General features: G+C 48.9%; 1 protein-coding gene across 2 annotated transcripts; it reads right to left on the bottom strand.

Moving 5' to 3' along the window:
* Window positions 1-1,469: 1,469 nt before the first annotated feature.
* Window positions 1,470-11,558, bottom strand: RIPPLY3 (ripply transcriptional repressor 3). Of its 2 annotated transcripts, none has more exons than XM_038581467.1 (4): window positions 11,435-11,558; window positions 10,563-11,022; window positions 5,027-5,094; window positions 1,470-2,603 (listed from the first exon to the last, which is right to left on the bottom strand). In XM_038581467.1, the coding sequence occupies exons 2-4, from the start codon at window positions 10,662-10,664 to the stop codon at window positions 2,297-2,299; spliced, it is 477 nt and encodes a 158-aa protein (XP_038437395.1). In that variant the 5' UTR covers window positions 10,665-11,022; window positions 11,435-11,558; the 3' UTR covers window positions 1,470-2,296. The 2 variants fall into 2 exon arrangements, with proteins under 2 accessions (XP_038437395.1, XP_038437394.1); XM_038581466.1 differs by having other exon boundaries at window positions 10,563-10,629.
* Window positions 11,559-12,972: the final 1,414 nt, after the last annotated feature.

The raw sequence follows: 12,972 nt of genomic DNA, 5'->3' as shown, positions 1-12,972 counted from the left end.
GCATCATTTACAACAGTCAAGATAGGAAAGCAATACAAGTGTCCATGGATAGATAAATGAATAAAGACACACACAAAAAATGAGATCTTGTCATTAACATAGATGGGCCTCGAGGGTATTATGTTAAGTGAAATAAGTCAGAGAAAGACAAATACCATATGATCTCACTCATATGTGGAATCTCAAAAATGAAACAAATGAACAAACCAAACAGGTTCTTAAATACAGAGAATAAATTGGTGGTTTCCAGATGGGAGGCAGATGGGGGATGGGTGAGCTAGATAAAGGAGATTAAGAGGTACAGATTTCCAGTTATTAAAAAAAAAGAAATAAATAAAAAAGAAAAAAACAAATAGTAATTTGTTTTTTTTTAAGATTTTATTTATTTATTCATAGAGACAGAGAGAGAGAGGCAGAGACACAGGCAGAGGGAGAAGCAGGCTCCATGCAGGGAGCCTAACGTGGGACTCGATCCAGGGTCTCCAGGATCACGCCCTGGGCTGCAGGCGGCACTAAACTGCTGCGCCACTGGGGCTGCCCCAAATAGTAATTTGAAAGGGGTAGAGCAATCTAAGACAATTGACATTAGGTACCTCTGCACAAAGAAAAGGGAAAACAGGAGAGGATGACTTTTACTTTGCAAATGTATACTTTTCTATATTGTTTGGATTGTTAATATATTTGCACATATTACTCCAATTTTTTAATATGAATGGACTCTTTGGACATCGAGATTATAATCCCTTTTGTTTTATACATTTTTTATTCTTAAAAACAATTTATTTTGTTTATTTATTTGAAAGAGTGAGCCATTGAGAAAGAGTGCAAGTGGGGACAAGAGCAGAAGGAGAAGCAGGCTCCCCACTGAGCAGGGAGCCTGATGCCAGGTTCTATCCCAGGACCCCCAAATCATGACCTGAGCTGAAGGCACTTAACCAACTGAGCCACTCAGGTTCCCCCTTAAAAACAATATCATTTGAAGAGCTACATATGAAAACATCCTGACAAACTTTTAAAAACCTTAAAGCAGGCACTAAATAAATCTAAGCTTGTCTTAAACATGGGATGCCTGGCTGGCTCATTCAGTAGAGCACATGTAACTCTTGATCTCAGGGTAGTGAGTTTGAGCCCCACATTGGGTGTAGAGATTACTTTTTTAAAAAATTAAGATTTTATTTGAAAAAAAAAGATTTTATTTATTTGAGACAGAGAAAAAGAAAGCGCGAGAGAGCATGAGCAGTGGGGAGAGGCAGAGGGAGAGAAAGAAGCAGACTCTCCACTGAGCAAGGAGCCCAATGTTGGGGGCTCAATCCTAGGACCCCAAGACCATAACCCAAGCTGAAGGCAGATGCTTAACCAACTAAGCCACCCAGCCGCCCCCAAAAGTAAAATCAAATAAATAAATAAATAAATAAATAAATAAATAAATAAATTTTAAAAATTGCCTTAAAAAAGGTGATTATCAAACATTTTGTTTTTCAAAATATTTATTTCAAGTATAAACTTATATAATGTACTATAGAGAAGAAGACAATCACATGTAAGATAGTTAAGTAATAAACTTGTGGAACATAATCATTTGATCATCAAAATATAAAAAAAGTGAAAATAATTTTATATTAGATCATTTGATTAAAAACAGTGTTATTTTATTCAAGTAATAAGCCCAACCCAGTCCCCAACTAAGAGTTAAAGCTCTTTTCTATCTTCCTACATCCAGTCCTTAGATGAAAATCATAAACTTTTAACCAGAATTGTGCCCTAAAACTTAATTATTTAAAGTTTCTGTTACTCATGGGAATTATTCCATTTTGTTTATTCTTCATAAGTATTTTCAAAATGCCACTAAACAAACACATCATTTGTGTTGGTAAAATGATGTAAAAAAAAATGATGTAGTCATTTTTTACAAAAATAGAAATACCTAAATAATGAGTCTGAGGGTAAGTGAGAGGCAGGGGTGGGTTATTTAATTCACATTGGAATAATCTGTCATATGATGGCAGAGCGACCATAGTGAACGTGCTCTGAAAGTTGGTCCCGTCGGATAACAACCCATGTCAACACAAACCTCCTGGTCCTAGAATCCCTCCTCGATGGTATGCATGAGCGCCCTGAAGAGAATCACCAGGAGAAGCAAGCTTAACAAGCTAAGTTCTTGCTGCGAGTGCAATGCTGGCCAGAGACCCCTGTACAGGAGGGGAGTGCAAGGTGTCTTGGCTGAGCTGTCTCCAAGGGTGGATGTGAGCCACGTCTGGTGTCGGAGAGACACCCCATTTATTTGGGCAAAGAATGCTCAGTGCCCCCCCAGAGAGTCACCATGAGGGAGTGGACCCTTACCATCAAGGCCACTGCGTCCTTCAGATCTCCAGCCCGGGTTTGTCAGCTGGCCTCTGCCCTTCCCTCCTGGGCCATTCTCCACCCGACCTTCTGCCTCCTGGCACTGAAGTTTCAAAGACTGGGTCTCTTCTTCTTGTTCTTCATCGTCTGGATCCGATTCATCGTTGTAGAAGTGAATTGTGGCTTGCACTGGGAAACTGGCCAGCACTTTTTCCCCAGAACTCTGCAGATATTCTTGGCGCTTTGAAATGGGTAAATAAAGTCTAATATTTAAGAAACAAATACACCGTTAATCACCATGAAACGAGCTAAATTCCACCTAGCGGGTCCTTTTCCCCAGAAGCAGCTAGCTCCCAATCTCCCTCCCTGATCTTGCCTTCGCTGCACACACTGTTTTCTAAATCATCAGAACCCAAAACCATGGGCAGGTGGAGAGACCTGGCAAGGAATCCTATACCAGTTCGGAAATGAGCTCTCATCTGAGTGAGCAAATCAATCCAGACCAACACGGGGGAAAGGGAGTGCTTTCAAGAAGGGAAAAGGAAATTAAAACAGTGAGTTTCAAGATGAAGAGTCTCATTTTGATCGAATGGAGAACTTGGCTTATCCTGGAGAATACAGGTCCTACGTAGGTTAGGCTCTCACTCCCTCCAACACCCCCAAGCATGAGGAATGTTGTGACACTTTGGGCTCAGGAAGAAATTTGACTCTGAAACCCCAGTCTAGAAAAGCAGCTAATTTTTCTGTACGTTGCTATGGAGAAGCCATAGGGGTGGGTTCCTGGCTTTGCCAAAACAGCAAACAGTAACCCTATGTGTCTAAAGAAAAGGAAGGAAGGAAGGAAGGACCGGCGGGGAGGGAGGGAAAGAACATAAATATATAAATTCGGAACTCTCAAGATCTTATTTATTTGTTTGTGACAGACACAGAAAGAGAGAGGCAGAGACATAGGAAGAGGGAGAAGCAGGGTCCTTACAGGGAGCCTGATGTGGGACTCGATCCCAGGACCCTGAGATCACGATCTGAGCCACCCAGGCATCCCATAAATTTGGAACTCTAAATCCAGGTTTTGTAGAATTTAGGATTACAGTTATACATAGAAAGTACTTGAACTATCCCTCACTCTCTCCATAACTCCTTATTCTTGTACCTTTTATTCACTAATTTATTTTTTTTTAAGTTCATTCATAGCTTTTATTTGTTCAGGAGAGACACAGAGACCCAGGCAGGGGGAGAAGCAGGCCCCATGCAGGGAACCCGACGCGGGACTCGAACCCGGGTCTCCAGGGTCACGCCCTGGGCCGAAGGCGGTGCTAAACCACTGCGCCACCCGGGCTGCCCCACTCACTAATTTATTTGCATTTTTCCCCTGAGGTCTTCTGAGTAACTGAGAGGGATTATCATTTGATCACTATTTACTTGCAAAGCTGATTTCTTTTTCATTTTTTAATTTTTAAGTAATCTTGATGCCCAGTGTGTAGGGCTTGAAACTACAACCCCCAGATTAAGAGTCAGACACTTTATCAACTGAGCCAGCCATGTATCCTTAAAAAAGCTGATTTCCTTGTTTCTTTCTTTAAAAAAAAAAAAAAAAAGATTGTATTTATTTGACAGAGAGAGAGAGAGCACAAGCCGGGGGAGTGGCAGGCAGAGGGAGAGGGAGAAGCAGGCACCCTGCAGAGCAAGGAGTTCAGTATAGGACTGATCCCAGGACCCTAGGATCATGACCTGAGCCGAAGGCAGATGCCTAACCAACTGAGCCACCCAGGCGCCCTGCAAAGCTGATTCCAATTTTCCTCTTTTTGGCTAGAGAAGCAAAGAAAGAGAGAAAATACCCTGCCATAAATAACACACAACAATTTTGAACTGCCAAATATTTTTGAACCTCCAGGGCACATTTGGCAACATCTGGAGACATTTTTGGTTGCCACAACTGAGAAGCTACTAGCATGTAAAGGGCAGAGGCCAGAGATGCTGGCCTAAAATGGATGAAATGTGAGAGGGATACAGAGTATGGCCCTGACCACCACCGAGACCACGGGAGAACCAACCACCCAATCCCTCATTCGATCACACATATGTTTTGAAGGTTTACTTTGCTCTAGACAATATACTAACTGATATCCTGGGAGAGAAATGGAAATGTCCTTAAATATTTAAGAAGCAGATATGCATTTATAATTCATATTCAATTAAAATTAACACAAGACATAATATGTAATGAAAGGTGCAAACAGAAGACATCAAGGAAAGAGGTCAATCCAATTTGCAACTGGAATGCTGAATGAATGAATAAATGAATGAATGAATGAATGGATTTCAGAAATCCAACAAAACAGTCTTGAAGTTCCTTGGGATAATAACTAAATATTAGAGAATATACTGAATTATTTCCCACTTTGTTGAGAATGTATACAGTTGAAGACACTCAAGTGTCCTTATGCTTTTTTTTTTTTTTAAGATTTTATTTATTTATTCATGAGAGACACACAGAGAGACAGACGCAGAGACACAGGCAGAGGGAGAAGCAGGCTCCATGGAGGGAGCCTGATGTGGTACTCGATTCCGGGCCTCCAAGATCAGGCCCCGGGCTGAAGGCGGCGCTAAACTGCTGAGCCACCTGGGCTGCCCCCTTATGCTTCTATCAAAAGGAAATCACTGATTTCCTACTGGGAAGTCACATTACCTTACAGGATGCTGAAACCCAAAGGCCCCCTTCGATCCAGGACTTTCTCGGTCACCTCCAGGGTGGAGCTGTAAAGACAGACACATAGGAACACAGACATAGTCAAGCACCTCTGAGATAGCATACTGAAATTCTAAAAAATAAAATCTAAGTAGTCTGCACTTCTTAGTATTAATACCAGTTTTATTTTATTTTTAAAAATATTTAGTTATTTATTTATTCATGAGAGACACGGAGAGAGAGGCAGAGACACAGGCAGAGGGAGAAGCAGGTTCCATGTAGGGAGCCTGATGTGGGACTCGATCCCAGGACCCCGGGATCTCGCCCTGAGCCGAAGGCAGATGCTCGACCACTGAGTCACCCAGGTATCCCTCAATACCAGTTTTAGAGACAGTTTAAACACCTTCACAGGATTTGATAAGCCCCCTCTCTCTTCCTGTTGTCAGTGATGTCCTGGCCACTGGGATTCAAAGACAGAAAGATGAATCCTTTAGTTGAGGCTTTTAAAATCTAATGGGATGGGGCACCTGGGTGGCTCAGTCGCTGAAGCATCTGCCTTTGGCTCAGGTCACAATCCTGGGGTCCTGGAATCGAGTCTCCATTGGGCTCCTTGCTCAGCAAAGAGCCTGCTTCTCCCTCTCCCTCTGCCTGCTGCTTCCCCACTTGTGCTCTCTCTCTCTCTCTGTCAAATGAATAAATAGGATCTTTAAAAAAAATACATCTAATAAGAAAAGACACACACGTAGACACATGACTACACGACAAAGCCTTGTAGGCAAATGACTACACTACAAAGTCTTGTATAGCAAGATGCCAAGAAAAGGTTCATGGAGAAGCCTGGCAGAGATGTCATCAGTATTTGGGTGTGCAAATCAGAGACCATTCCAGAGAGGAGCCTCAAATCCTGAGGGGCTAGACAACAGAGAGCAGAGGTAGGGACGGCTGAGGAGCCCAGCATGGCATGAACAAGAAGCTATGTTATTTAATGGGCTCCAACAGGAAGCTGGCTCTTGATTACAGGATATATTTTTTTAAGATTTTATTTATTTATTCATGACAGACGAGAGAGAGAGAGAGAGAGAGAGAGAGAGAGAGGCAGAGACACAGGCAGAGGGGGAAGCAGGCTCCTTGCATGGATTGAGACGTGGGACTCAATCCCAGGATCACACCCCAGGCCAAAGGTGGCGCCAAACCGCTGGGCCACCGGGGCTGCCCTGATTACAGGATATTTTGAACACCTACTTTGGAGTCTAGGTTTCACTCTGGAGACAGTACTAGAGACCGTTGCTGATTTTTTTTAGGACTTTATTTATTTATTTATTCGTGAGAGGCATACTGAGAGAGGCAGAGACATAGGCAGAGGGAGAAGCAGACTCCCTGTGGGGAGCCCGATGCAGGACTCCATCCCAGGACCCCGGGATCATGACCTGAGCCAAAGGCAAGACGTTCAACCACTAAGCCACCTAGGGGCCCCCTTTGCTGCTCTTTGAGCCTGGAGTTCAACAATCAGATCTGTATTTTAAGGAGAATGGTGGCCCGTGGGAGCAGTGCACAGCCTAGATTGCAGAGATAAGGGCTCCGGGGCACTCAGCAAGAAGGGACAGACATTTGACCAGTGGCAGGAAAGGAAAGGAAAGGAAAGGAAAGATGAATGCCAAGGGCACTTCAGTAGTATAAAAAAAACAAAAACAAAAAAACACTTAGCCATTTTACATCAAGAGTGGAGGAAAGGGAAGCCAGTCTGAGCAACTAAGGGCAACACTGATGGAGAAAAGACACAGACAAGGGAGAGAGCGAGCCAGGTTGTGCATGCTGTGACCAGCATAGGCCTCAGGGAGGTGAAGGGACAGTCACACTACCTGTCCCGGGCTGATCCCCCTTCTGCCCAAATTCGTGAGGCCCTGAATCTCAATGAACTTGGCCTGAACTGTAGCCAGAGTATCTGAGCGGCTGAGAAGCTGGAAATTGCCATTTGATCTCAGAGCTCTCTGAAAGTTTTAGTGACTATAGAAAGCGCCGAGTGGGGCATCTCGGGACAGTGCATCCGGGGACAGCTTGGAAATGGGCTGGGGCAACGGATCAGAATCCCCAGCCCTTGGGTTGCATGGAGTTTAGCGTGAACCAGACAAGGAGTGAGACAAAAGCTGTAGAGTACAAGGAAGGACTGTGAGGCTTCTTTGCCACCAACGATCATCACATCCATTCCATCCTGCAATGACAGGTGTGTGGCCTTTGTGAACAAATGTCATTATATTTTATCAATCATAGTTTTTACAATATGCTGTGGCAAAGAGAAGTTGGGGAAAGAAAATGAGGTTCTTTGAATAGTATCGTCTCCAAAATGAAGTTCACTTTTTATTTTTTTATTTTTAAAAGATTTTATTTATTTATTCATGAGATATACAGAGAGAGAGAGAGAGAGAGAGAGAGAGGCAGAGACACAGGCAGAGGAAGAAGCTGTATGAAGCCTGACATGGGACTCGATCCCGGGTCTCCAGGATCAGGCCCTAGGCTGAAGGTGGCACTAAACCACTGAGCCACCTGGGCTTGCCCTGAAGTTCACTTTTTTAAAAAAATATTTACTTATTTATTTGAGAGAGAGAGAGAACAGAGAGGAAGAGAGAGAGGGAGAAGCAGACTCCTGGTGGAGCAGGGAGCCCAATGGGTCCTCGATCCCAGGACTCTGGGACAACGACCTGAGCCAAAGGTAGATGCTCAACCACTGAACCACCCAGGTGCCCCGAAGTTCGCTTTTTGAGGACTCCAGAGAATCACGTTTGTGTTAGGCTCTGTAATTATAAAATACGTCTAAAGCTCATTACCACAGTAAGCAATCCTGGGCTGTCAGAGGCCATTTTACACCCTGTGATGGGAGAGCATCTAACACAACGATGCAGTCTTTGGTGGAGGCCAAAAGGTAGTATTAGGAGAGAGAAACAGCTTCCTTTAAGTGAGTAATTCTGTGAAATACAACAGACCAGTAAAAACTGTAAAACTTGATTCCCCAACACGCACAGCCTTAAAAACTTTATGCCACAAATATCTTCTAATTAAAGATCACTTTCTGATGACAGAAACGTCTAAACATTCACACGTCGATAATTCAAGGGGATCAGAAATGTATATAAGGAAAGGTGTCTGTGTGTGTGTGTGTGTGTGTCCTTATGAGTTAAGAGAAGAGATACAAGGGCAACCCGGGTAGCTCAGTGGTTTGGCGCCGCCTGTGGCCCAGGGCATGGTCCTGGAGACCCAGGATCGAGTCCCATGTCAGGCACCATGCATGGGGCCTGCTTTTCCCTCTGCCTGTGTCTCTGCCTCGCTCTCTCTCTCTCTCAAGAGTAAATAAATAAAATCTTAAAAAAAAAAAAAAAAAGAGAGAAGAGATAGAAGCCGACTTTCATTAGTCTCCGGTTCTCCTCCCCACGCAGCCTGACTCCCATACAGCGATGGCGGGGGAGGCCTGTACAATGGGAGGCTGAACCCATCAGAACAGTCCCTGACCTCTCCTTCCAGGAAATCACCTCCCTTGCAAGGTGGCCAAGTGGCCAGGGAGGAAATGTCACAGAGGTCACCGAAGTCTTAGGCTACCGCTCGTTTTCTCCAGGCAGGAGAGGGAGACAGCTCCCCAAGGGGGGGTAGGGGCTACCGAACGGGTGAGGGTGACTCCGGTGATCAGGGCACAGGGTCTTGAACCCCACACTCAAAATTTCTCAATTTCTCCAGAAATACACAAGAGGGCTCTGCAACCAAGGGCTTCTCCCGCGTTGTCGGGAGAGGGCGCTGTGGAGCAAGAAGCGCGCCCGTCGGTGCCAGGCCGCGCTCCCCGCGCCCGGGGTCGGGAACCGTGTGCGGTACGTGGAACCTGCGGCCGCCGCGGCTGTGCTCTCCGCCTGGCCGGCGGGGCTCTGCAAACAGCTGGCCAGGCAAGACCCCTCGGCGCACCCCCCAATCCACGGACACAACTGCTTCATCCAGTGTGCCACACGGACCACCAACTAGCAACTTCCTACAGCTGGACACTTTTCTCCAAGTAATCATTTTTCTCACAAATAGCCTTTTTTTTTTTTTTTTTTTTTTTTTTTTTACAAACAGCCTTCTCATCATAATCGGAAAAAAACCCCACCTGCATTACAGGCTCTACTATAGTATTTTTATTCTTGCAACAATTGATAGGCTCCATGTACATTTCACTTAACAAAAAATTGGATACTTGTAAACTTCTATAATTTCTCCCTCTCCCAAGAACCTTTTAAATCTTCTGTTTAAAAAAAAAAAAAATCTTATGTTTAAAGCGGCGACCGGGTGGCTCAGTGGTTGATCGTCTGCCTTGGGTTCAGGGCATGATCCCGGGGTCCTGGGATCGAGTCCTGCGTCGGGCTCCCCGCAGGAAGCCTGTTTCTCCCCCTGCCTATGTCTCTGCCTCTCTGTGTCTCTCATGAATAAATTTTTTTAATAAATTTAAAAAATCTTATGTTAAGAACTTAAGCTTGAATGCAAAAGATGTAGTAACTATTTCCTATTATTTAGATATTGTCTGTAGTTAATAATCTGGGCTACAGAATCATACGCCTCCATTTGATACAGATTGTATTTGTTTCATTTTTTAAATCACAGTAACAGTTAAAATTTCCATTATCCAGGCTAATTGAACAAAGTATCAAAATATCAAAATACAGTCAAAGGTCAGCTTTGGTGCACCTGAGTTTCTTATCATATTACAAATAACTGCACACATAACACGTACCACATGTTAGGGAAACGAAACGCATGGTCTTTCCCAGCCTGATTAGCTCTTCGGCATTATGAAAGCCATCAACTTACATTTTAAGATTTTTTAAAAGGAAAGGTAAAGTCTCTGAAAGCAAGCCATTCCTTCAATAAGTATAAAGCAACTCAATTACCAATGGAGGAAACAAAAGAAGAGTGGTGGAGATTAGTCTTTCCGCACAAAGCCCTCAGCTGGAGTGTATTTGCTCAGACAACATGAACTACCCCAGCAGTGCTTGCAGACTGGGCAAAAGTACTTCACAAAGGGCCAGCTGGTGGGGGCATTTAACCGTACCTTCTGGGTACCCCACACTGGTCTCTGACCCTATTTGCACTGTGGTACCAGCCACCAGTAATGCCACGCTCAGAGAGGGGACCAGGGCTGCCTTCTCCCCTCCTCTCTCTACCTGCTGGTTTGCAGAGGGGAAAACTCAACATAAAAGAAATCTCTCAAAAAAAAAAAAAAAAAAAGAAAAGAAAAAGAAAAAGAAAAAGAAAAGAAATCTCTTTTCTAGAACTCTCTTACAATGCCCTTGAAAGAGCTACGCCATAGTGGCTCTGCTTTTCAAGAAAGCAGCAAGCAGGAGCCAGTCTATACATGTGACTCAGGTGGGATCCACAGCGGGCTCACCCAGGCTCCCTCTCCCTTCTCCCCTGCAGTAGGGAACCAAGGGAGGGACAGGCCCAGGGGACCTTCCATGGTCATGTTTGAGTTGTGCCACTTTCGGGCTGAATCGTTTGATAACGACAATGCCCACCTTTACCTTACCGGGCTTCCAGATCTGGTCAGCTCAGCTTCTTGGGGTGTCAGGATCCAAGGTCTCCACGGTGTGGGGCTGGAAAGGCAGGGACCAGAGGTGAACCCCAGCATTTTCTGGTGTCTTTTAGAATCATATCATGAGAGTTAAATTCTTATCAATTCCAATGTTTGCCTGAGAAAGAGTCACTGGAGACCTCAGGAAGTTCTATCTGTGGATAAGCTGGTGCCACTTGTGTTTTTTTTTCCTCCTGCCACTTTCTCAGTCTTCCGCCTTCCCTGGGCTTTGAGAAGTCCCAAATCTGATGCAATTATCAGGGGTCGCAGTAGTTGAGGGATTTCTCTCCCAGCCTGCCTAGATTCTTCAACTGATTCCCCGGCTGCAGCTGGCTACTTTGTTGCTCGTGAATTTCAACCGCACCCCCTCTGGGCCTGAAGGATCCGGACCCTGCGGAGAGGACTCCACGGGGTTCTACGATGCAAAAGAGGGGGAATGGGTTTGTGCTCTCGGGCTGCCTACCCACCCAGCCCCTTCCACGCTTCCCCCGGTGAATCTGATTTTAACTGCACCGTCTGGAAAGGGCTGAGCCCCAAGCGCAGGACAAACAAAACCCGCGCTCAAGAGTGACAGCGCGAGGGGGTCCCCAGCTCCGCTAGCTGGGAGGCCCCGAGGCTTCAGCCTTCCCGGCCCAGGGCGTGTCGGGGCTGCGAAGGGGAGCTTGGGCCGGTTCGCTCGCGGGGCGCCTCCCGGGGCTGCGACGTCGGCCCCGAGCGCGGACACCGGGAGGACCAGGGTTCTGGGGGCTCAGGGCGCTGCAGCGTCCGCTCTGCGCCCCCCGCGCCGCGCGCCTCCGTGCGTCCCGGGGCCGCGGGGACACCCTCACCTCTCGGGGCTCCGGGGACCGTCCGCGGGGCAGTGACAGGCGCGCCCCCGCGCCTCCCGGGCTCCGGCCGCCGCCTCGGGTCTCATGGTGCCCGCGCAGCCCGCGCCTCTGCAGCGGCGCCGGGGCCACGGCCGCGCCTCTAACCGCTCGGGCGAGGGCGCTCACCTACCAGGGCGCGCGGCGCCAGGTTTAAAAACGGGGGCGGGGCGGGAGGGGACGAGGGACGCCAGGGAGGGGAGGGCGCAGGGGAGGCCCCGGGAGGGGACGGGGGAGCCGGAGAGGGGGCGGGGACCACACAGGCTCCCGACCCGGCGCCGGGCGGGGGGAGGGGTGGGGAAGGGAGAGCGGAGGGGGAGACTGGGGGGGAAGGGAGGGGGTGGGGGGAGAGGGGAGGTGGGAAGGGACGGGGTGGGGGGGAAGGGAGGTGGGAAGGGTGGGGGATAAGGGAGGGGGAAGGGAGGGGGGAGGGGGAAAGGAGGGAGTGGGGGGAGAAGGGACATGAGAAGGGAGGGGAATGGGGAGGGGGGAGAATGGCGGTGGGAGGGAGGGGAAGACTGGAGGGAAGGGAAGGGGGTGGGGGGAGAAGAGACGTGAGGAGGGAGGGGGTGGGGGGAGAACGGGGGTGGGAGGGGGTAGAAGAGGGGGGAGAAGGGAGGGAGTTAGGGGAGAAGGGAGGTGGGAAGGGAAGTGGGAAGAGTGGGGGGAGAGGGGAGGGGGAAGAGAAGGGTGGGGGGAGAAGGGAGGGGGAATGGAAAGGGTGGGGGAGAAGAGGGGGAGGGGAGGAGGAGGGGGGAGAGAACGGGGTGGGAGGGGGAGAAGGGAGGAGGAAGAAGGGAGGGGGTTAGGGGAGAAGGGAGGTGGGAAGAGTGGGGGGAGAAGGGAGGGGAAAGAGAAGGGTGGGGGGAGAAGGGAGGGGGAAGGGAGGGGTGGGGGGAGAAGGGAGGGGGTGGGGGAGAAGGGACGTGGGAAGGGAGGGGGATGGGGAGGGGGACAAGGGGGGACAACAGGGGTAGGGGGCAGGACGGGGGTGGGAGGGGGTGAGGGGAGAAGGGACATGGGAGGGGAGGTGTGGGGAGGGGGTGGGCGTGGGGGGGGAGGACGGGATCTCCGTGGAGAGGACTCAGGAAGCTCGGAGCGAGGGTGAGGAGGGACAAAGGAAACCGAGGGAGGGTCGCCAGGGGCGGCGGCAGTGACTCGGTTCGCGCGGGGAGGAACTTGCGGGGGGTGGTGTCTGTAGGGCCCTCCCCCCCCCCCCGGGTCACCTCTGGGGTCGGGCTGGCGGGGCGCTCGCCCAGGCCCCCCCCCCCAGCCGGCTGCGGCAGCGACGGGGTCCCCGGCTTCTCCCCGCCCGTCCGGGGCTCCCCGTGGCCCCAGGGAGCGTCCAGGTGCCCACATTTCCGGAGGAGCTCAGGTCCACCCCTTTGAAGCGGGCCGCGATTTGGGGGCGCGGCTTCCGACGCCTCGAGACCCTCGCGGAGCTGCGGGGCCCGCGGAGCTGGAGGTCGGGCGCCCCGAGGGCGCTGCGCGAACCGGGAGGA

Source organism: Canis lupus, chromosome 31 (genome assembly GCF_011100685.1).
Source record: "Canis lupus familiaris isolate Mischka breed German Shepherd chromosome 31, alternate assembly UU_Cfam_GSD_1.0, whole genome shotgun sequence".
Classification (NCBI taxonomy): domain Eukaryota; kingdom Metazoa; phylum Chordata; class Mammalia; order Carnivora; family Canidae; genus Canis; species Canis lupus.
This window is presented reverse-complemented; position numbering and strand designations above follow the sequence as displayed.